The 20,704-nt window shown below is 46.1% G+C and overlaps 1 protein-coding gene across 1 annotated transcript in view; it reads left to right on the top strand.

Moving 5' to 3' along the window:
* Positions 1-301: 301 nt before the first annotated feature.
* Positions 302-20,704, top strand: part of LOC311185974 (carboxylesterase 5A-like) — a gene marked incomplete at both ends in the record, with an annotated part of 29,028 nt that continues 8,625 nt past the window's right edge. The window contains 10 exon segments of the mRNA XM_084256860.1: positions 302-404; positions 1,757-1,961; positions 4,046-4,184; positions 5,836-5,969; positions 7,973-8,126; positions 9,549-9,653; positions 12,083-12,187; positions 13,478-13,618; positions 16,761-16,829; positions 18,798-18,945. Of these exon segments, the coding sequence (XP_084112986.1) occupies positions 302-404; positions 1,757-1,961; positions 4,046-4,184; positions 5,836-5,969; positions 7,973-8,126; positions 9,549-9,653; positions 12,083-12,187; positions 13,478-13,618; positions 16,761-16,829; positions 18,798-18,945 (1,303 nt within the window).

The raw sequence follows: 20,704 nt of genomic DNA, 5'->3' as shown, positions 1-20,704 counted from the left end.
CCTCTGTAGGCATTTGAGTTTGAGGTCTCTACTTATTTAATACCAAATGTCCTTTCCACTCTGCTGTCCTATGAGTCCAAACCTACCAAGTTATCTTTTCCCAAGTCAGTGGTTAATCATCAGCTTCTTCTTATGTAAATCAGAACAGGAAAGTCTTGTTTGGCAATTTGTTTGAAAATCTTTGTCTGATGCTATTCTTCACCAATCCTGCATCCTGTGGCAGCCTGCTCAACATTTGTCTTCTAAGAGGGAGCTGGCTCTTTTTACTGATCACAGTTCTCTGAGGCCAGCAGTGGCTGTGATGTCCTGGGAGTTCAGGGGAGCCAGCCGGATGATCAAAGTGAAGGTGCATCCAGTCCAGATCCTGATCTGGGCTGTTTTAGTCTTTGCAGCTGCCACCAAGGGTGAGATATTTGTTGTGAACAGAGGGCTCTCAGGAGTGGGTTTGGGAGATTTCCCTACCTTGGAGGATTTTTTTTTTTTTACAGTCATGGTCTCTGGGGTCCCGCGGAAGATTGTATGGTAACCTCAGGCACCTGGTCTTTATTGCTGGTAGTTAGAGTCTCCTTCTTGGGTACAGGTAGAACTCAAAAGACACTGGTCCTGCCCTTGGTTGCTCACATCCTGCTTGGAGAGGGCTTGGAGAGCACTGTCCTGGGTACATGAAACAGAATTTGTACTGTAGTGGCAGCCGCCAGGCAGGACATTAAGACAACTGGGTCCTGCTAAGTAAATAGCTGGACAGTTAAGGCCCCGTATTCTATGTGGACAGAAACACTTGCACTCAGTTTTCCAAAGTGCCATCCTCATACCGCTGGGGGTAGATGAGGTAATTTCAAGTTGTATCTGAATCAGAGGATTTTTTTCTTTTTAATATTCATTGATGTATAAAATTATTTTCATGTGTATTCAAAAGCATACACCCGATTCATTAAAACTACCATTCCATAGATGTAATTGCTTAGGATTCCTCTAGATAAAATTTTATTTTTTTATTATTTTTTAAAGATTTATTTATTTATTTTTACAAGCACTGGGTACAGTCAAAAGCACAGGAGGGTGAGAGAATTCACCAGAGCCAGAGCAGGGAACAGAACAGCCAGACTGACAAAATACACTGCTGAGGGGAGCAGCAGGCACGGCAGGAGAGGTCTGCGCGCCATGTGGGACCCTCGCTGGTGGCCGGGGATCAAACTGGTGCTGCAGAGGCTGCGGGCAGCTTCGCAGCCCAGCACTCAACCGCTGCACCACCAGGGAAGGCCCTAAGTGAAATTTTAAAAGCTTATTTAAATTTAATTTTAAGAAAAAAGTTTAAGTCAGTAGTTTCCATACAGGAGATGCACAGCCATGCCAACAATTGAACTGATAGTTATGAAAATGCCAAAATTTTTGAAAACTCTGGGCCAGATGATTTTATAGGTCGTAGGGTCTTAGACTCTGGTATATATCCGTTTCATGGTAAAGGAAAGCTTCAGTGCTGTAGAGAGAGACGGTTTCCCAAATTAACAGGGGAATTGTGTGGCTTCCTCCTTGCTCTTAGGAGGAACTCAATGGGTGCTCTCGCACAAGTGACTTCTAAGACAAACTTGAAGGAAGCGATAGACATGCTTCATTGAAAAGGAATCCTGATATTTCCCATTGCGGTGTCTCAGTCAAGAACAATCGTCCGCTAGAGGGAGCTCCAAGTTTGGCTTGTTGCCTGCCGCCTGCCAACCAGCTCCTGATTCCACCCCTTCTTCCCTGTTTGTTCCCACAGGGCTGGCTGCTGATGCCCCATGGAGGAACACCAGACTGGGATGGGTCCAGGGGAAGCAAGTCACTGTGCTAGGAAGCATCATGCCTGTGAACGTGTTCCTTGGGATCCCCTATGCAGCACCCCCTCTAGGATCCTTGCGATTTGAGAAACCGAAGCCTGCGTTACCCTGGAAGGGCTCCCGAAAAGCCACTTCCTATCCTAAATTGTAAGCCCGAGCTCAGTCCCATGAGTAGTCTACAACCTGGGCGCAGGGGCAGAGCATTGAGGGGGATAAAGGTCTTGCAGCCCAATGGGAAAGGAGACGCTGGGTGGGCATTGGGGAGGGGGAGGAGAGGACTACAGAAGTGCTAGAAAGCTTCATTTCTGATACAGATTCCTGTGCTGGGCCCAGGAAATTCTATTAGCTGACAACTCTCTAGGGATTCTGAGGACCAATCAGGTTTGGGAACCACTGCAATAGCCTTATTGAGTCTTTTGGTTGGAAGGGATTGCAGAGGTGTTTCTGTGTGACTTCTAACCCTCTCACCCTAGTCTAGCCTCTATGGTCATGCTGGGGAAGAAGTGTTTTAGAGCTAAGAACCCCCTTAGTGGCCTTTTATCTCTAGCACTCAACACTGTGCCCAGTGTGGGGTCTGGCCCATAGTGGGAAATCTACCAGTGCTTGTGGAATGAGTACATGAGTGTGTTTCTGTGACATGGGAGGCAGGGAGTTAAGCAGAGCCCACTTACTATGAATTTTCATGCTCCGGTGGCCAACTAGTAATAGTTCCAGGTGAAATGTGGAGGGTCCTTGAGTATTAGATCGGAGGTGGGACTTGGAAATCCCAAGAATCTTCTTTTTTTTTAAGATTTATTTATTTTTATACAAGAACTGGGGTACAGGCCAGATGCGCGGGAGGGTGAGAGGATTCACCAGAGCCAAAGCGGGGAACTGAACAGGCAGAATGATGAAATACACCGCTGAGGGAAGCAGTGGGTGAGACAGGTGAGGTCTGCTTTGCCATGTGGGATTCTCGCTGGCTAGCCGGGAATCAAACCCACACTGCAGAGGCTGCGGAAAGCTCCACAGCGTGGTGCTCAAGCGCCTGCACCACCAGGGAAGCCCTCCCAAGAATCTTCTGACTCAAATTCTGTGAAGCCTCAATCAGGTTGGCCACCTTTGGCTCTTGATGTTGGAGTCCCAGGTAGAATGAATGTTCTAGTGCCAAGAAGCTCCCTAAGTCACAGAAAAACTATGTAGCCTTGGGGCCAAGGACGATTAGCTGAAACTCAGCTGTTCATTCATTCATTCATTTCTTCATTCAACGAATATCCATGGGAACCAGCTCAACAATTAGCTCTTTATTAGGCCCTGGGGGAAACCAGAATGGTTTAGGCACAGCTGCCCTCAAAGAACCTGTAGGCTGGTAGTTGTGGTGGTGACATAAACAATAATGACAACAAAATACATAGACTGAATGACAAGTGTAGCCATTATTGGAGAAGGGCACCAGGACACACAGAGAACCACCTCTCCTCACCTTCAAGGGAAGTTAAGGATAGCTGTGTTGTGGAGCCTTGATTTCTGATTTAACCTTATATCAGGGTTGGTGCTAGGGGCTATGGCATACAGGCTTTTGGCTGCTCAATAAGTTGAGGACACTGGTGAGTAAGCCTAGGAGACATTCTAGGAAATAACATAAAATATATAGATGTTTACAAAGATGATCTAAATGAAAAAAATATCAGAAGGTTTATTGGAGGAGCCTGAAAGGGGAGAATTGTACTGAAAGGGGAGAACATGAGGAACTAGATATGTGATAATAGTCTTGGCAGAGGGACTGGCTTGAGCAAAACCCTGGACACAGGAGCCTTCCTGCCCTCCTTTGTCAGTTGGTTCCTGTGAATGTCATTGCATTTCTCTGGAGATCAAAAAGGGAGCTTCCTGAGGAAAGCCCTTGATATGCTAGTCAGTGTACAGCCCTCTAGTTTGGGGAATTGTTGAGCCAGTTTGAGTCTTGATGCATGTGTCTGGATTACAGTGGTGGGTGTAGACATAGGTGAGTGCCTGGAGTTAATGGTATAATTATTCTGCACAGTGTGCTTTTCCTTCCCTTTTTGGGTAGTTTGTCTGTGCCTTCATGGGAGGATGAGGCATGATTAGACTTTGTACCGATCCAATAGCTCCCATAAACCTCTTCGGCTCAGGCACAGGGAAAGTCCAGGCCTCCCCTCTGGCTGTCACAAGAACTGACTCCTAAGCAAGTTGGCTGACAGCACCTCTGGGGGTCTCTCCTTCCCTTTTCCAAGGTGCTTCCAGAACGCAGACTGGCTGATCACAGATGAAAACATACTCAAGGTGCATTACCCCAAGCTGGAAGTGTCAGAAGACTGCCTGTACCTTAACATCTACGTGCCTGCCCATGCAGACTCTGACTCCAAGCTCCCTGTAAGGCTACCCGTCATGTTGGGGTCTCCAGCCAGCAGGTTGTGTTGTCTGGGTGTCTGGAATCTGACCTGGCCCCTTTTTGTATGAGGGAAATGTAATTACTGGACACATCAATAAGCTTTTTAAAAGTGATAAGGACAGATTCACCTGATCTTCTTTTCCTGTTGCCTCCTTATTGGCAATGACTTCCCCTTTGATTTTTATTTTTTTTTGTCTCTCCTGAAGCATTTGATGACCTGTAAACTCAGAAAAAAACACTGTTACAAAAGACTGATTCATTATTGTTGAGAAATCCCCCTTTTAAAGAGTATATTGCATCCTCCAGTTTTCCTGTTTGCAATGATGATCCTTATAGAAGAGAGTGAAAAAGAAGTGAGTGCAAAAAGTATATCCCACCAGTGAGTTTTTAGTCACACTAAAACACACTACAATGGGACAGTGGCTTTATTTTATCACATCAGCAGCATCTATGAGCACTGACTACCTGCCCAACACAACATGCTATTTCATTTAACTCCCTCAATAACCCAGTGGGTAAAGATTATTGGACCCATTCTACAGACATAAAGGATGAAGCATGGGGAAGGCATAGTGTCCTGCTCCTTGTCACACTTGTAGTAAGTGACAGAACCTGCTGCCAAAGCCAAAGCTTTTGTCAGCTCCTACTTTCCCTCAGTGGTTTTCTTTTCTTTCTTTCTTTCTTTTTTTTTAACTTTCCCTCTACTCTTTTTTTCTTTTCTTTTCTTTTTTTAATTTATATAAACACTGGGTACAGTCAGAAGCGTGGAAAGGTGAGAGAATTCACCAGAGCCAGAGCGGGGAGCAGAGCAGGCAGAAGGACTGAAGTACGCTGCTGAGGGGAGCAGCAGGTGGCAGGAGAAGTCTGCGCGCCATGTGGGACCCTCCTCCGGTGGCCCCTCCTCCAGTGGCCGGGAAGGAGCTGGGGATCGAACCGGCACTGCAGAGGCTGCGGGCAGCTTCGCAACTCAGCGCTCAACCACTGCGCCACCGGGGAGGCCCCTCCCTCAGTGGTTTTCTTCTCTTTTCCTGCGACTTCCCAATATAAGACCCTAATTAACCAATTGTTCTAATCAATATATTAAAATATCTACATCTACACATCTCTTCCTTTTTTTCCTCTTCTCACCTCCCTTTCTCTCTGTAGGTAGGGGGAAAAAAGCCTTAGATTAAAACATCCTAAGCAACTTCAGTTCTCATACATGGCTGCCAGTGACTTCCATCTTCCTGTGAGTCACAAGTCTCATGATATTCTGTTAACACTTCTTGAACGCTTGAAATGTGCCAATATTGCCCATGAGCTTTAGATGCAGAATCTTTTTAAACCTCATGATAACCTCGTTAGTGAGATATTTTCATTCTTCACGTCTTACAGATGGGAAAAACTAGCTCCAGAGGGGTTAAGTAATCTGCCCAGGGTCACGCAGCCAGTCAGTGGCAGAGCTGGGAATCAAACACAGGTATTCAGGTTACAGAACCTACATGCTTAACCTGGACCATCTTCAAAACACAAAACTTCTGATGCTGTTTAGACAGGAACGTGATTTATATTTCTCTAAAGAAAGAATTTCTTGTTTAGGGAGGGGGTTGGGTGCCCCAAGGGCTGACTGGAGCATTTTCTCCTCCCCTTTAGGTCATGGTGTGGTTTCCCAGGGGCGCCTTCGAGACTGGCTCAGCCTCCATCTTCGACGGGTCTGCCCTGGCTGCCTACGAGGACGTTCTGGTTGTGACTATCCAGTATCGGCTGGGAATATTTGGCTTCTTTAAGTAAGTGATTGACCCCCTGATCTCCCAGGAGCAGCTGTGTAGTAGCCATAGGAGATTCAGTGTCCAGTCACCACAGGAGAAAGGAGCCTTCGTGCCATTGAACCAGCTTGGCCCAAGTTACTTAGTTATCACAGGTGAACTCCCCAATCTTAGTAACTTTTCAGATGAAAATCTCTTTCTCATTCAAGTAAAGTCCAATGGAGTGTTCCTGATTGACAGATATCCTTCCACATAGTAAATCAGGGACCCGGGCTCCTTCCCCCTTGTGGCTCTGCTCTTCTCCAGGGCTCCAGGCCCTCTGCATTGGAATGAGAGCATGGAGTCATGCCAGGGAGGTCTTCCGGGGTCAGCCTGGAGGTGGCACTCATCACTTCTCTTCACATCCTGTGGCAGAACGCAAAGGCCACACCAACTCCAAGGGGAATGGAGACATGTAGCCCAGTTGTATTGTGAGAGCAGTCAGGAGTGTAGCGTGGGCCCCATCTCGAGGCTCCCCGAATGCTCCCTGAGAAAAATGATTCATTGTGCTGACTTCCTTCTGTCCAATAACATCTCACATGCTTTGGGCGCTCACTGTGAGCCAGGTAGGGTGCAGGCACTCACCATGCATTATTCCAGCTCACCCTCAGAATAGTCTTCCTGGAAGCACACTGTTGCTAGTCCCACTTTACAGTTGAAACATGGAGGTACAGAGAGGGGAAGCAGCTTCTCAGAGCTCACAGAATAGAGCCGAGGCTCTTGACATTTCTGGTATCCTACCAAGAATATGGTGGAAGGCATGAGTGAGTCAAGAGGGCAGGCTGCTGTTTGTCACAGCGGGGAATTTAGCAGTGATGCTAATATGGATCTGACCTTGAGAAACTCTTAGTGTCATGGGGAAGCTAATGCAGCAGCACCAGTACTCATGCCACCGGGTAGGGCAGGTTTAATGCCCTGAGATTGCAAGGCAGTGGGACTGCGAGACCGAGAGAGCTGCAAGAAATCAGGGAGGCTTCATGGGAGAGGTGGCATTCCAGCTGCACCCGAAAGACAAGGTTGGGTTGGGAGAGATCATACTTTGCAAAGACTGCTGCCAGAGCAAAAGCTGGGAACTTGCAAGGAAATGTAGCAACATGCGGTCCTGGAGCACTGGGAGATGGCTCCGGGGCTTCAGTGAAGACAAGGAGGACTGAGAGAGGTACCGTGACCAGAGCAATTACACCTCTAGCGATTGTGTACAGTGGTAGACTGCAACAGATCCCTTTGGCAGAAAGGTTTCCAAAAATTGTTTCCAATATCTGGGCAGGCAAATGAGGACACAGTAGGATATGGATTTAGAAAGGTGAGGGCAGGTCTGATTGGCAGAGACTTTGAAATCCAGGCTGTGCTCTGGAGAGTAGAGTGAAGGAGGGGCTAAGGGTGTCCAGGCTGCAGATGGGGAGTTTGACTGGGAGGCTACTGTGCAGTCTTAATGCAGACCATAGGAGTGAATCAGGGTGGTGATTGACTGACTAGTGATCGTTGATGTGGACATAGGGCTTACTGTGTGCCTGGCACCATCAGCCTTCACAACCACCACTCAAATTAGGCACCAGGATTAGCCCACTCTAGACAAGAGAACATTGTGGTAAAGCAGGTTCATTGACTTGCTCAAGGCCACCCAGGATCATAAGTGTCCAGATCATGAAACTTCTGTGCACAGGGAGGCCTTGCTCCCTGGTGCAGCCCAACTGCCAAGAACAGGGCTCTTCTGGATCCATTGATTCAGGGGAACCTATGAATATCCTGCAATTTCTCCTGCCAGGCTGTGCTTTTTCCTCCTGGCTGCTTAGCATTCATCAACTTTTCAGAGAAATCCAAATCTCAGCAGAGGGTGAGAACCCAGCCTGGTTTTCTAGCTCCCCCAAACTTCCAATATACCTCTCTTCCCTATAGGATGCTGGTGATGCCCTGACACCCTCCCACAGCCTCACCCCCAATGTCAGTGGCTCACTGGGCATTCTCACCCTGCCTTTCATCCCCAGCACAGGGGACCAGCATGCTCCAGGGAACTGGGCCTTCCTGAACCAGGTAGCTGCCCTTACCTGGGTCCAGAAGAACATCAACCTCTTTGGAGGGGACCCACTCTCCGTGACCATCTTTGGCGAGTCAGCGGGAGCCATTAATGTTTCTGGCCTTGTGAGTGCTCCTCTTTGGGGCCTGAACTAATCTCAGTGGGGCAGGTTAAAAAATACACATGATGAATCCCTGACATCAAATTGGTGCTTTCGAGTTGAACAAACACTCTTAGATCTGTGATCTCCAGAGAGGCTCACATTGTGAGTTAGGGGCTCAGTCTCATTTCATGGACTAGAACTGTCCTGGGAAGTTTAACTGAATCACCCAAGGTCACATTGTAATAACAGGAGAAAAAAATCATTTATATTTATAAAATTGGAGCCCTGGTATCCAACACCAGAACTGGTAATTACTTGTCTAATAGAAAAACTAAGCTAAAAGCATAAAATACAAATGATTCATATAATCATTTTGGTTTTACTTAAAACATAAAATGTACATTCCTTCACCAGTGATTTGATTTAGGGCCTTGTCATTTCAGTTTGTCGCTGGCTGGAGGGCCAACATGCATTTGCATGCAGAAACCTCCTAAAGAATTCATTGCCCTCAAATTGCAGTTTTAGTTTCTTTCCAGTGAGCATGAACTTCAAGATGCCTAAAAGTAGGCTGTGAAGTGCTCATGGAGTGTTTTATTTCCCTCTGCACACTTTACTCTTACTTGTTCACATCTAATTTGACAGCAGTATTTTTTCACTACTTGCCTTTATCAAGGCTTTGTTTCCCCCAAACATTTTTTTTCACATGCACACTTCATTCATTCCCATGGTATTTCACCCATTATATAATTACAGTAGTAAGTGTAACTGAAAAAACAAGTTCGGAAGCAAACACACTTAACTCTTGGCAGGAAATGGATGATAATAGGAATGTACAGAGGTCCTGGAAAATGGCTCTAGAGGATACCAGTTAACATATAATCACAGAAATGAGCTACAAGAGATGGGTTAAGAGAACTTCTGCTGTGTAGCCCTTGACAAAGTATTTTTTTATATCTTCAAATTAATGCAATAAAGGGATTATAGTAACTCACTTTATATATGTGATGATAGCCACCATTTCATGAGCTCTTATTATTCAAATGAACACAGTACAAAACCTTCTATATTTAAGCTTCTCCTGCTCCTCACAAGTCCAGGAGATAGGTTCAGTTTCAGTATATAGGTTCAGTAATAGGTTCTATTTGAGTGTATTGCTCCCCTAAAGGGGATGCTTAGAAGTAATAAGCATCTTGCCTGTGCTTCCCCAGCTAAGAAATGACAGAGCTGGTGCTCATGAACTTCAAGTTTATAAGGAGTCAGGACTTGGAGAGGTTCAATAACTTGCCCAAACCCCTTGACAGCTCTAACCCCCAAACCAGATTTTTTTGCCCCCCTCTGAGCTTAGAGCTTCCTAGAAAAGTTTTTTCCAAAAAGGAATGGGCGGTGTGTGTGATGGGGAGCCAGCCCCATAAATAACTTCGCGTCTCCTGTGTTCTCTCTCCAGCTTCTGTCCCCACTGACCACTGGCTTATTCCACAAAGCCATCATGGAGAGTGGAGTGGCCATCATCCCTTACCTGAAGGCTGCTGATGACGCTAGGAGTAAGGATGTAGGTTCACTGTTACCCTTTCCAGTTTGTTCTCAGGAATGAATTTGATCATCTGTGCATAGACCACGTGCTTCCCTGTACTTGCTAACCATGGTCAAAGAATCTGATGCTGGCCCAGAGAGGCTACCATGGAAGACCTGGTTCAGTAGGAATTGGGTGCAGCTACATAATGCAATATTGCTGGTGTACATGGCTGTGAGTGCATGTGTGCATATGCATACGTGTGAAAGTGTATGCGTGTGAGTGTTATGAATATCATGTGACTGCATATGCATATGTATGAATGTGAGTATCTGGGTTTGTGTGTATGTGGGTGTGTGCAAATGTGTGTGTTTTTGTGTGTATATGCATGTGTGTTTACTTGTGGGTGTGTGCATACATGTGTGTACCGTGATCATTTTTCCACCTTAACTATATCATTTGCTTATGATATATAACTTAGTCCCCTGTTTATATAAAATTCATCTCCTATACTTACTCTGCTTCACCTCCTAGACTACTATGTTAAGAAAGATTCTGAGGCTATTTACAGCTCAGTGGGAATAACACTATGACTGATTAATGTTGTCTGGCACAAGATCATGTGGGGAGATAGGACATATACCCAGATATTTGTCATCTGTCGTCTTGTCTTAGCACTCTGCCAGATAGTGAGGACCTGGATCCTGAGGTCTCTATCTTTCATGTCCCAGCGTAATGCCTTGGTTATTTTAGGTGACCGTAAATGTTTACTTAATGTTTGAGTTAAGGAATATGCTGTTGCAGTTGATGAATATTAAATAAACATTAGACTGTGGAGCCCGGGTATTGTACATTTTAGTGGTGTATTTTCTTAAATATCCTCTAGAAAATACAAACCCCGCACTAAGAACAGAAACAGAAGCAGAGTTATAAGATTGTAAAAATAACCTCAATACACAGGGATTATTGATTTTGGTAACACGATATATCAACTTCTGGTTTGTGCTCATATTTGTTCATTCACCACATGCATATTGAGTTCCCAATGTTTTCTCAGCTCTGCTATGACCTCTGAATTTATAAGTAGAAAACTAGCTCAAGACAACAATAATATATCATGCCAAGTATTTTTAACCTGCAGTCCGTGTGTTCGGAAGGTGCTCCTTGAATTCCTTGTATGCAGATTCTCTTTGTGTCCATTTTCCCAGGGAGAAGGTCTATAGCTTTCATGGGCTGCTTAGAGCATCTATGACACCCAGAAGAGTAAGGGCCACCACTTTGAAGGGACAGGATCTGCAGATGTGCAAAGTTCAATGTCGGGGTGAGCAGGCATTTTGCAAAGGGCTGGGTAGAGAAGGTGAGGATCCTTGGGCAAGAAGAGTTAAAAGGAAAAGAAAAAGAAAAATACCGGATGGTCTCACTCATAGCAGGAATCTAGAAAACTTAAATAAGGGATCAGGAAAAAGAATAACTATAAGAAAGTGAAAATCAACAAAAACTATGAACCAGAGACACTTTTTGGGGGGTGGGGGCCGGGAGGGGAGGGATTGGGGTCAGAATGGGGCATGTGCAGTTGTATGGGGGAATATAAAAATAAAATTTATTATGTAATAAGAAAAAAGGAGGAAAACTGCAGTGGTTTAAAAGTACCTTTTTTTTAAACAAATGTCTTTTTCTTTTTTTAAAAGATTGATTTATTTATGCACACAAGAACTGGGGTGTAGGCCAGAGGTGCAGAAGGAGGTGGTGAGAGGATTCACTGGAGACAAAGTGGGGAGCAGAACAGGCAAATCTACTGAAATACATTGCTGAAGGGAGCAGCAGGGAGACAGGAGAGGTCTGCTGCGCTATGTGGGTAGCTCCCTGGCCAGGAATCAAACTTGTGCTGCAGAGGCTGCAGATAACTTCACAGCGCTGTGCTCAACCCCTTGTAATTCTGAGAGAAGTAGGAGGTGGGCCCGAATTAGTAGAATTGGCATAGAGATGGAAAAAAAAGACTTCTAGGGCTTTCCAGGCTGGGGGTGAGAGAGAGGTTTCAGAGAACTGACAGGCCAAGACTGACTAGAGGCATGCCTCAACTGGCAGTTAAGAAGCTTGCAAAGCTATTCCTTACTCTTGGGCCTCCTAACTCCATATAGCAGCCCAGAGTTGAGTTTCTCATCTCCTTGGGGGACTGGTGCCAGACTGGCCTTTCTGGAACCCAGAACCTTGACTCTGTCCCAGCCCACAGACTGACACAGCACCTCCCCCAGCTCTGACAATTAGCAAAGATGACAAAGAGATTCAGGTGAGCGAGTATGGAGAACACCAGTCCGTCTGTCCTTGATGGGTACATCCCATTCTAGGCTCAAGGTGGTGAGGGGGCAGCAGGCAGAGCAGCCTGTGGCTGGATTAAATACTCTTTCCAAATTTCACTTTTTTGGAGGTTTTCAGTACCCAGCTGTGACCTGGTCCTTTTCTGGAAATAGTTGCAGATGATTGCAGACGCCTGTGGTTGCAAGGCCTCAGACTCCCCTGCCTTGCTGCAGTGCCTGAGGGCAAAATCGTCTGAGGAGCTGCTCAACATCAGCCAGGTAAAGAGCAGGGGAGGGCTTGGGGCAGGTTGGCCCTTTGAAGGGAGCTGAAGGCAAATCCTACTTCTCTCTTATTTCCTTAGGCTTGAGACTTGGAAAGCTAGGGATTAGTGATTCATAGTAATGCCTGACATTACTATTAAAAAATAATGTCTGCCCATGTAGAAGGCAGAATCCTTATAGGTAATTTAAGGAACTTGATGGGCCAGGGGTGCTGCTTAGCCTGAAGAGCCACTAAAATTCAAAGGTTGTAGGTCACTGAAGGCATCTCATGGACAGAGATGGGGACCATCCTTGCTCCACATGCTACCAGAAGCTAACATCAAGGTCAAGAGCTCAAAGTTCTGTTAGGAAACCACTTTGAATTTGTATAACCAAGGCCTTCCTAAAAACCCAGTTGTCTGAAAAACAACAGGCTCCATTAGAAGAGAGTGAGACACTCACTCTGGACGTATTCAAGCAGGGTCTAGATGACCACTGGCAAATTTCAATCACAGAATGAATCATTGAACTGGATGAGCTTTTATGTCCTTTCCAATCTTGGAGCTTCTGATTGTCCTCGAATCATCAAGGTCATTATCTGTCAGATTTCCATGTTTGTTAGTTATTTGGCATGAGCTGTGCTCACATCCAAAAAATGGGTAACAGTCCTTGATCTGATGTCGCAAGACAGCTGTTTTGTGTCTTCCCTTCTGACCCACTCTCAACACCTTGAAAAATCAGGATGAGAGCCAGGTGTTGCTTCCTCAGACCTAAGAAATATCCAGCTAGATCCAAGGCACATGGACGTCTCAGGACGAGCTTCCCACATCCCCACTAGCCATCCCTCTGCTCCCCACTCTGCCTGTTGCATTTAGTCAGTGATTCCCACACTTGAGCATTCATGAGAATCTCCTGGCAGGCTTGTTAAAACAAGATGGTTGGGCTGTACCCCTGGAGTTCTGGATTCAGGCGGTCTGGGATGGAACCTGAGAATTTGCATTTCTGGTAAGTTTCCTGATGATGATGCTGCCGCCACAAGTCCTGGAGGCCCACTTTGAGAACCACTATGCAAGGCTACTATTTTTCTTAGGTAACTACTGTTCTTACCCAGTTAGAAGATGAGGAAACCAAGGCTCAAAAAAGTTGAGTACCTTTGCTCCAGGGGGCTGGCCCAGGGGCACTCTGCACTGGGATGGCTTATTTTCTTTTCTTACTGCACTTTGACCACTTGCCTCAGCCTGGCTAGGGGTTGGGGACAGTGGAATTTGTAAACAGAAACAGCTGTCAATTTTTCCCTTCTTATTTCAGAAAACCAAGTCTTTCACTCGAGTGGTTGATGGATTTTTCTTTCCTGAGGAGCCTCTAGATCTAATGACTCAGAAACAATTCCATCCAGTTCCTTCTATCATCGGAGTCAGTAACCACGAGTGTGGCTTTCTGCTGCCCATGGTGAGGATTCTGGTGGTGCTTCTGGTCTCTCCCAATGAGTGAGGTGGTTGTTTGCTTCCACAGATGGGTTCCCCTTAGGTGACACCAAATACTGTGAGGGCTGAGGCCCCTCAGCTAAGTGATAATCTTTTCTCTCCGAGGTGGGTGACAGAGGATGGGAACTGCCATAGCAAGTGGACCCCCATCTCCTTGTAGATGCTTGTGGAAAAATGAGTCCGTAAAATGTTAGAGGATTGGGCCAGAGCTTTGGTCAGAACATCACAAGTGCTTGTTTCAAATAAGCACGATTATAGTTTCAAAGGTGAAATTCATCTAGGTTTGGAAAAGTTCAGCCTTTACCTTTTCTTGTGCAGCCTTGGTTGAGGCCTCTGACTCCTGAGAATGTTCTCTAAGATTGTGCAAGTTTGAAATTATGGATTTATGTCATTCACTCAATGAGGATGAACTGAGTACCTACTATGTGCTCTGCGCTCTGGCAAAAACTGAGCTTATGGCAGTGGCCGGGTGACACGGTTCCTGCTTTCTGCTGGTTTACATTCTCAGAGAGAGCGCCAAGTTGAAAAGATGATTCCAGAGAGTGACAACTGTCAGGAAGAATGTAAACCCAGGAGAATGAGTTGCTTTAGGGAAGAGAAAGCAATCGCTAAAGACTTACCTGAGGAGGGGCCATTGAGCTGAGGCCTGAATGCTAACAGGGAGCCCCACTTTCTTGACCCTCCACGTTCAAAAACAAATTTTCTCAGTGGCCCTCAGCAGAGCAGAGTGCTTAAATTCGTAATGCCATCAAAGCTCATTCAAGTTGACAAGCCTCCTTTCAAGCTGGAGAAAGGAGGGTAAGGAACACAGAGGTCTGTCCAGTTCAGGGGTCCACGGTGGCCTTCTAGAACCAAAACCCCGCATTCATGAGGCTGTAAAGGCACATCTGCCATTATTAATTTGACTGACAGCAATGTTTAGGAGTTAAGTGGGGGTGGGAATTTTTTCCTCCTATTGTAAGAAGGCAATTGAGAACCCCTGTCCAGACCACTGCCACTATCACAGACTGGCCTAAGTAAGCCATTTTAGTGCACTCCGCCTGGGAGGAGGGTGGCCCTTTGAGTAGAATGGTAGGAAATCCTACCACTGTTACTAATTTTGGGTCTGTGCAAGGAAGAAGAAGGTTGGTGCTGCTGATGGCAGCCAACACCCCACAGCACTGTGGCCAGTCCTGTATGCCTTCTACCTGCCGAGTGTTCCCATCTGTGCTGTGACTGGCAAGCAGGCAGTATTATTCCAGTTCTGAGGCTCAGGGAAACAAAAGTGACTTTTCTAAGTCTCCCAGCTAGTGTGGAAATAGTTGTAGTATTTATGCACTTAGAATCTGGCTTTAAGTGTGGAGTTCTTGATTTACCTGCTGTGTGACCCTAAGTGAGTTGCCTAACCTCTCTGAACCTCTATCCCTTCATCTGTGAAATAGGGCTGATCTTACTACCTGCCTCACATGTACACACTCAATAACTTGCAAATAGTAAACAATCAGTAAATGTTAGATAATTGGAAATATTCAGGAGACAGAAAGGGAATTGGAGCCTGGTCTGCATAGCTCAAAAGCTTGATTCAGTGCTGATCTTCTGGTCATTACACTCATGGCTGGCTGTGAAGGAAGGAGCAACGCGGGAAGGAAGTCTATGCCCCCAGCATCTCCCAAGAGTGTGGCCTAGTGTGGTCACACTCCCAAACATACACAGACAATTCTTAGTAGTTAGACAAACTATAAATAAGTTGAATGACTGGGGGCTCCCTCAGACTCCAAGTGACAATTATGTTTAAATATCTACAAATTTGTTATTTAAAAAAAAAATTTCTACAAGCCAAATGTAGCTGTTAGAAACAGTCAGCATAATAAAACCACATCCTGCCCAGGTTAAAAAATAAATAAATAAAATAAATAAATAAATAAATATCTACCCTAGTGATTCATTACCCCAAGATTTCAGACAAAAAATGAACTAGGGACATTCATTTGACAAATGAGTAGTATTTCTACTCCCTCCTGTTTTTAAGCAGCAATGTTGGCCTGCGAAGATCACTTAACAAATAATTACTCGTAGTTCTTACTATGTACCAAGCAGCACTGGTTCTTAACCACCAGCCTCGCAGCCTTACTGGCTGTCTGCCAAGTGCCGGCTTCTCAGAGGCCCTGATTGCAAAGGTCTTTAGAAAGAGAACATCAAACCACTAAGTTTGAGATTTGTCTGGTTTCTCTTTGAATTTGGTGTCAAAGTCAAGTTGTGGCCTATATTACTTTGCTAGTGTGGTTCTAACAAAATACCCCAGTATGGGTCACTTAAACAACAGAAACTTATTTCCTCAAATTCTGGAGGCCAGAGGCCGGGTTCAAGGGCAGCAGGGCTGGTTTCTTCTGAGACCTCCCTCCTCAGCTTTCAGGTGGCTGCCTTCCTGCTGTTTCCTCGCTTGGTCTCCCTCTGTGCTTGCACATACCCGTGTTTCCTTGTGTCCAGACTTCCTTTTTAAAAGGACACCAGTCAGACTTCATTTTAATTTAATCACCTCTTAAAACTATCTCCACATGGGCCTCCCTGGTGGCGCAGCGGGTTGAGTGTGTGCTGTGAAGCTGTCCACAGCCTCTGCAGTGTGAGTTCGATTCCCGGATGGCCAGGGAGATTCCCACATGGCACGGCAGACCTCTCCTGCCTCGCCTGCTGCTCCCCTCAGCAGTGTCTTCTGTCCTTCTGCCTGTTCTGCTCCCTGATCTGTCTCTGGTGAATCCCTCCCATGCCTCTTGCCTGTACCCCAGCTCTTGTATAAAAATAAATAAATCTTTTAAAAAAAGAACAAATACTTTCTTTACATAAGGTTACATTCTGAGATATAAGGGCGGTGGTGAGAACTTCAGCAGAGGAATTTGGGCAGATACAACTCCCCCTGTTGTGTAGCCTCCCCTCAGGGCAACCATTGGGTCCCCAAGATGGCAGGTATGACAGGAAGTCATATTGCTCGAACCACCCTCTGAGGCTGTCCTACCGACCTGTCAGGGGACAGCAGGGGCTCCTGCCCATCCCAGCCACCCTGAGGAAAGACAGGTGCCGGTTTCCCTTCCGACAACCTGAGGTGCTGACAGAGCCCTGGTTTCTCTCCACAGAAGGAATTCCCTGAGATCCTCAGAGGCTCCAACAAATCTCTGGCCATGCATTTGTTACACACACTAATGGTAAGTGGGCCTGGACAGCAGGACCCCCACAGAGACCTGTTCACTTAACAAGCCCTGCTGGGTGGTGCTCTGGGTAGGGGCTGGGGCCATGCACTCCTTGCTCTCCTTCCAGCCCTTTCTTCTTCCTCCACCGTCCCTCCTCCCCCACCCTCCTTCCTTCCTACAGTCTTTACACGGTAGAGTTCTGCAGTCCCTTAGCCAACCTCTCAACATACAAAGAGCTCTGGAAGTCCAAAGACTTTTTGTAATCACATGGAGGCCAAACCTGACCCAGCTGACATGTAGCCAGTCTCCACCATTCCCACACAGGCATTCTTTTTACTTATTCTATTATTCATAGGTTTCTTTGTGGACATGTTAATGTGGATGTTGGGGTGCTGTCTGGGTCCCCAACCCCCTAAGCATGTTACATAATTGGAGCATGTGTGCTGAATTATCTATCTACGATCTGAAAAGTTCTGAATTCTGAACACAACTGGGACGAGGTGCCTGTAGTCAGCACAGGCCAAATGAGGCCTGTGCTGGGTTCCAGCTGTGCTGGGAGCATTTTTTCATTAGCTCCCTGCACAGACGGAGCCTAGGCACGGGGATGTAGAGATGGATTCCTTTCCTCCTTTCTCTCTCGTCATGCACATTTATTCAGGTATATTCCATGCAGGTTTGTCTCAGTCATTTATTCATTGAACAAATGTTCATTGAAAGTCCTCATGCTTCGGTCCTTCCCAAGGTCCCGAGGAATTGGTGGACTGTCGAGGTGGATGGACACGGCCATCCATGTCTGTGGACTAGAGTAATGACTGTCTGACGCCCTGTGGGGCTCACAGTAGGAGCAGCCAGTTCAAGTTAGGTTTCCCTGGCTGGCAAAGGAGCAGGGTGAGGGGAGCTGTAGGAACGGAGAAGACAAATCTGGACCAGAGGCTTCAAAGAGATCAGCGGGAGGACTTGGCTGCAGCAAGGGAGGGTGCACATAGCTGTTACAATACAGAAAGAAAATGAAGCTGACCTCAGGGGCAGGGACGTTGTTTGATTTTCATTTTAGAAAGAGCCCTGTGGTTGCAAAGTGGGGCAGACTGAACGCAGGGGATCCCTCAAGCCTGAAGGCTTACAGGGGGTATTTGGTAGTCGTGGCTGCCTGTTGATAAGAGTTGCTGAAAAGGTTTGAAAAATATTTAAAATACAAATCGGACAGTGGAATCTCTCAGGCTAGATTGGAAATGGGCTCATGGGAGGTCTTGCCTTAGAGAAAGGGAGCATTTGAGCAGGTGTACATGTCCAGAGGGAAGGTGTCAAACCAGATCACCAGACTAGGAAGCAGCCTGTGTAGGAAGGTGCCGGGGGACCGGAAGGGCATGCGGTCTCTCCTGGGGTGCAGGAGTACCCCAGGTGCTGCCTTTCAAACGGTATAACTGTTCCTCTGATGACATCATTTTATTGTAACGTTGATGAGAAAAAAATATGTTCCAGCCAGGGCCACTATTTTCATGGTGTTTGCATGTCCTGTGTGGGCTCTCTCCAGGGGGTCTGGTTCCCTCCCACTTCCCAAAGATGTACACGCTAGGTTCCCTGGCTTGACTCAGTTGTCCAGTCAGAGTGAGTGTGGTGTGGGTGTGACTGTTCTGCGACACAAGGGCATCCTGTTCAGGACTCCCACTTTATGCCTTGAGCTGCCAGGGCGGGCTCTAACCACCCAAGATGCTGAACTGGAACAAGTGTCTTGGGAAATGAATGAATGAATACAAATTATTACTTAAGATTAGAAGAGTTTGCAGTCTTTATTTAGAAGTTTGGGGATGTTTTTGTGACCAGAGTAAGAAGTTAACTCCTGTCATACCAATTGGCCTCTGGTTAAATTTGTTTTCTTGATGCTGTTTGTAGCTTGTAACTTCAAAGAACTGCTGGGTAAAGGAAGACTCACTGTGTTGTCTGTTGGTGTTGACCTGGGTCTCCTGTGACCATGACTCTTTACAGAACATCCCCACCCAGTATATGTACCTTGTGGCTCAAGAATACTTCCATAACAAGCAGTCTCCACTTGAAATACGAAATTCTTTTCTGGACTTGCTTGGAGACGTGTTCTTTGTGGTCCCTACACTGATCACAGCTCGAAATCACAGAGGTGAGTCTGAGTAGCCTACTGCTGGCCCAGGGCCATAGCCCCACTGGAGGAGCCTGTTGCTGGCTGACCAGCCTGCTCTGCCCTTCAGTTCCCTCACTGACAGGGGCTCCCACTGGTGTCTGGGATATCACCTGCATGCTGACTTTGCATCTGCCTGTCTTCCAGAGTTTAGGAATGCTGATGAGTTCTTGCTATTTCTGTTCCTTCCCTTCTTCAGAATCATGTAGAAAATTCCTACTTCCTCAAAACTTTCTGGGACTGTTCCCCAGATTCCCTTTGAAAGTATCTTCCCAGATATCTTTTTTTTTTAAGATTTATTTATTTATTTATTTGTTCATTTATTCATTTATTTATTTATGTAAGCACTGGGTACAATTAGAAACATGGGAGGGTGAGAAGCTTCACCAGAGCCAGAGCAGGGAACAGAACAGGCAGAACGACGAAATACACTGCTGAGGGAGCAGCGGGCGGCAGGAGAGGTCTGCGCGCTATGTGGGACCCTCACTGGCGGCCGGGGATCAAACCAGCACTGCAGAGGCTGCGGACAGCTTCGCAGCCCAGCACTCAACTGGGGAGCCCCCCCAGATATCTTGATTATAATTAGTGCGCTCAGAAAGAGATTACTTATGGGACACAAGCTCCCCTCCCTCCTCCCTTCCTTCCTTCCTGCCTGCCTGCCTTCCCCTTCCCCCTGACTCTCCCCCTCCTCTCCTCGACCACCTCCTTCCTCTCCTCCCCTCTTCTCCCCTCCCCTCCCCTCCCCGCTCCTCTCCTCCCCTCTCCTCTTCTCTCCTCTCCTCTTCCCTCCTTTCCCTTTCCAATCTCCCCCATCTCCCTTTCCTTTGATTTCCAGAAATGTCATTAAGGTTCTGCTTTGTACTTGGCACCATTCTAGGTCCTGGAAATAGACCACTGAGCAAAATAATGAAACTCACATTCTAGCTGGGAAGACTGATAACAAACAAGTATAATATATTTGTTAGCTTGTTAAATGGTAATAAGTGCATTAGAGTAAAATCGAGCATAAATATTGCTAAACAAGCAAACAATAGCAGCCACAAGAAGGAATAATAAATAATGGGGAGGAAGTAAAATTCAGAATTGCCACATGGCAATATTCAACATCTCTGGTTTTCAACAAAGTTTGCTAAGAAACAAGAAAGTAGAACCCAACAAGCAGCAAAAAAAAAAAAAAAAAGAAAAGAAAGAAAGAAATAGTCCCTCAGGAAATCCAGACATTGGTCTTACTTTAAATATGTTCAAAGAAACCATGTACAAAAAAAAATAAACTAAAAGAAACCATAGAGAATAACAGTGAAGAGAATGTATAAAATTATAAAAATAGGGGCCTCCCTGGTGGCGCAATGGGTTAAGCATAGCACTATGAAGCTATCCACAGCCACTGTAGCACAGGTTCAGTCCCGGCTGGCCAGGGAGCTGACCCACATGGCACAGCAGACCTCTCCTGTCACGCCTGCTGCTCCCCTCAGCAGTGTATTTCAGTAGATCTGCCTGTTCTGCTCCCTGCTCTGTCTTTGGTGAATCCTCTCAGCCCCTGCATCTGTGGTCTGTACCCCAGCTCTTGTATGCATAAATAAATAAATAGATAAATCTTTTTAAAAACTATAAAAAAATAACAAAATAGAAAATCTGGAGTTGAAAAGTACAGTAACTGAAAGGACAAGTTTATTAGAGGGGATCACTGGCAGATTTGAGCTTGGAAAAGGAAGAACTAGAGAATCTGAAGATAAATCCATTG

The sequence above is a fragment of the Talpa europaea genome (genome assembly GCF_964194135.1).
Source record: "Talpa europaea genome assembly, chromosome: 16".
Classification (NCBI taxonomy): Eukaryota; Metazoa; Chordata; class Mammalia; order Eulipotyphla; family Talpidae; genus Talpa; species Talpa europaea.
The sequence above is the reverse complement of the archived record's forward strand: the minus strand, read 5'-3'. Positions and strand labels throughout refer to the sequence as shown.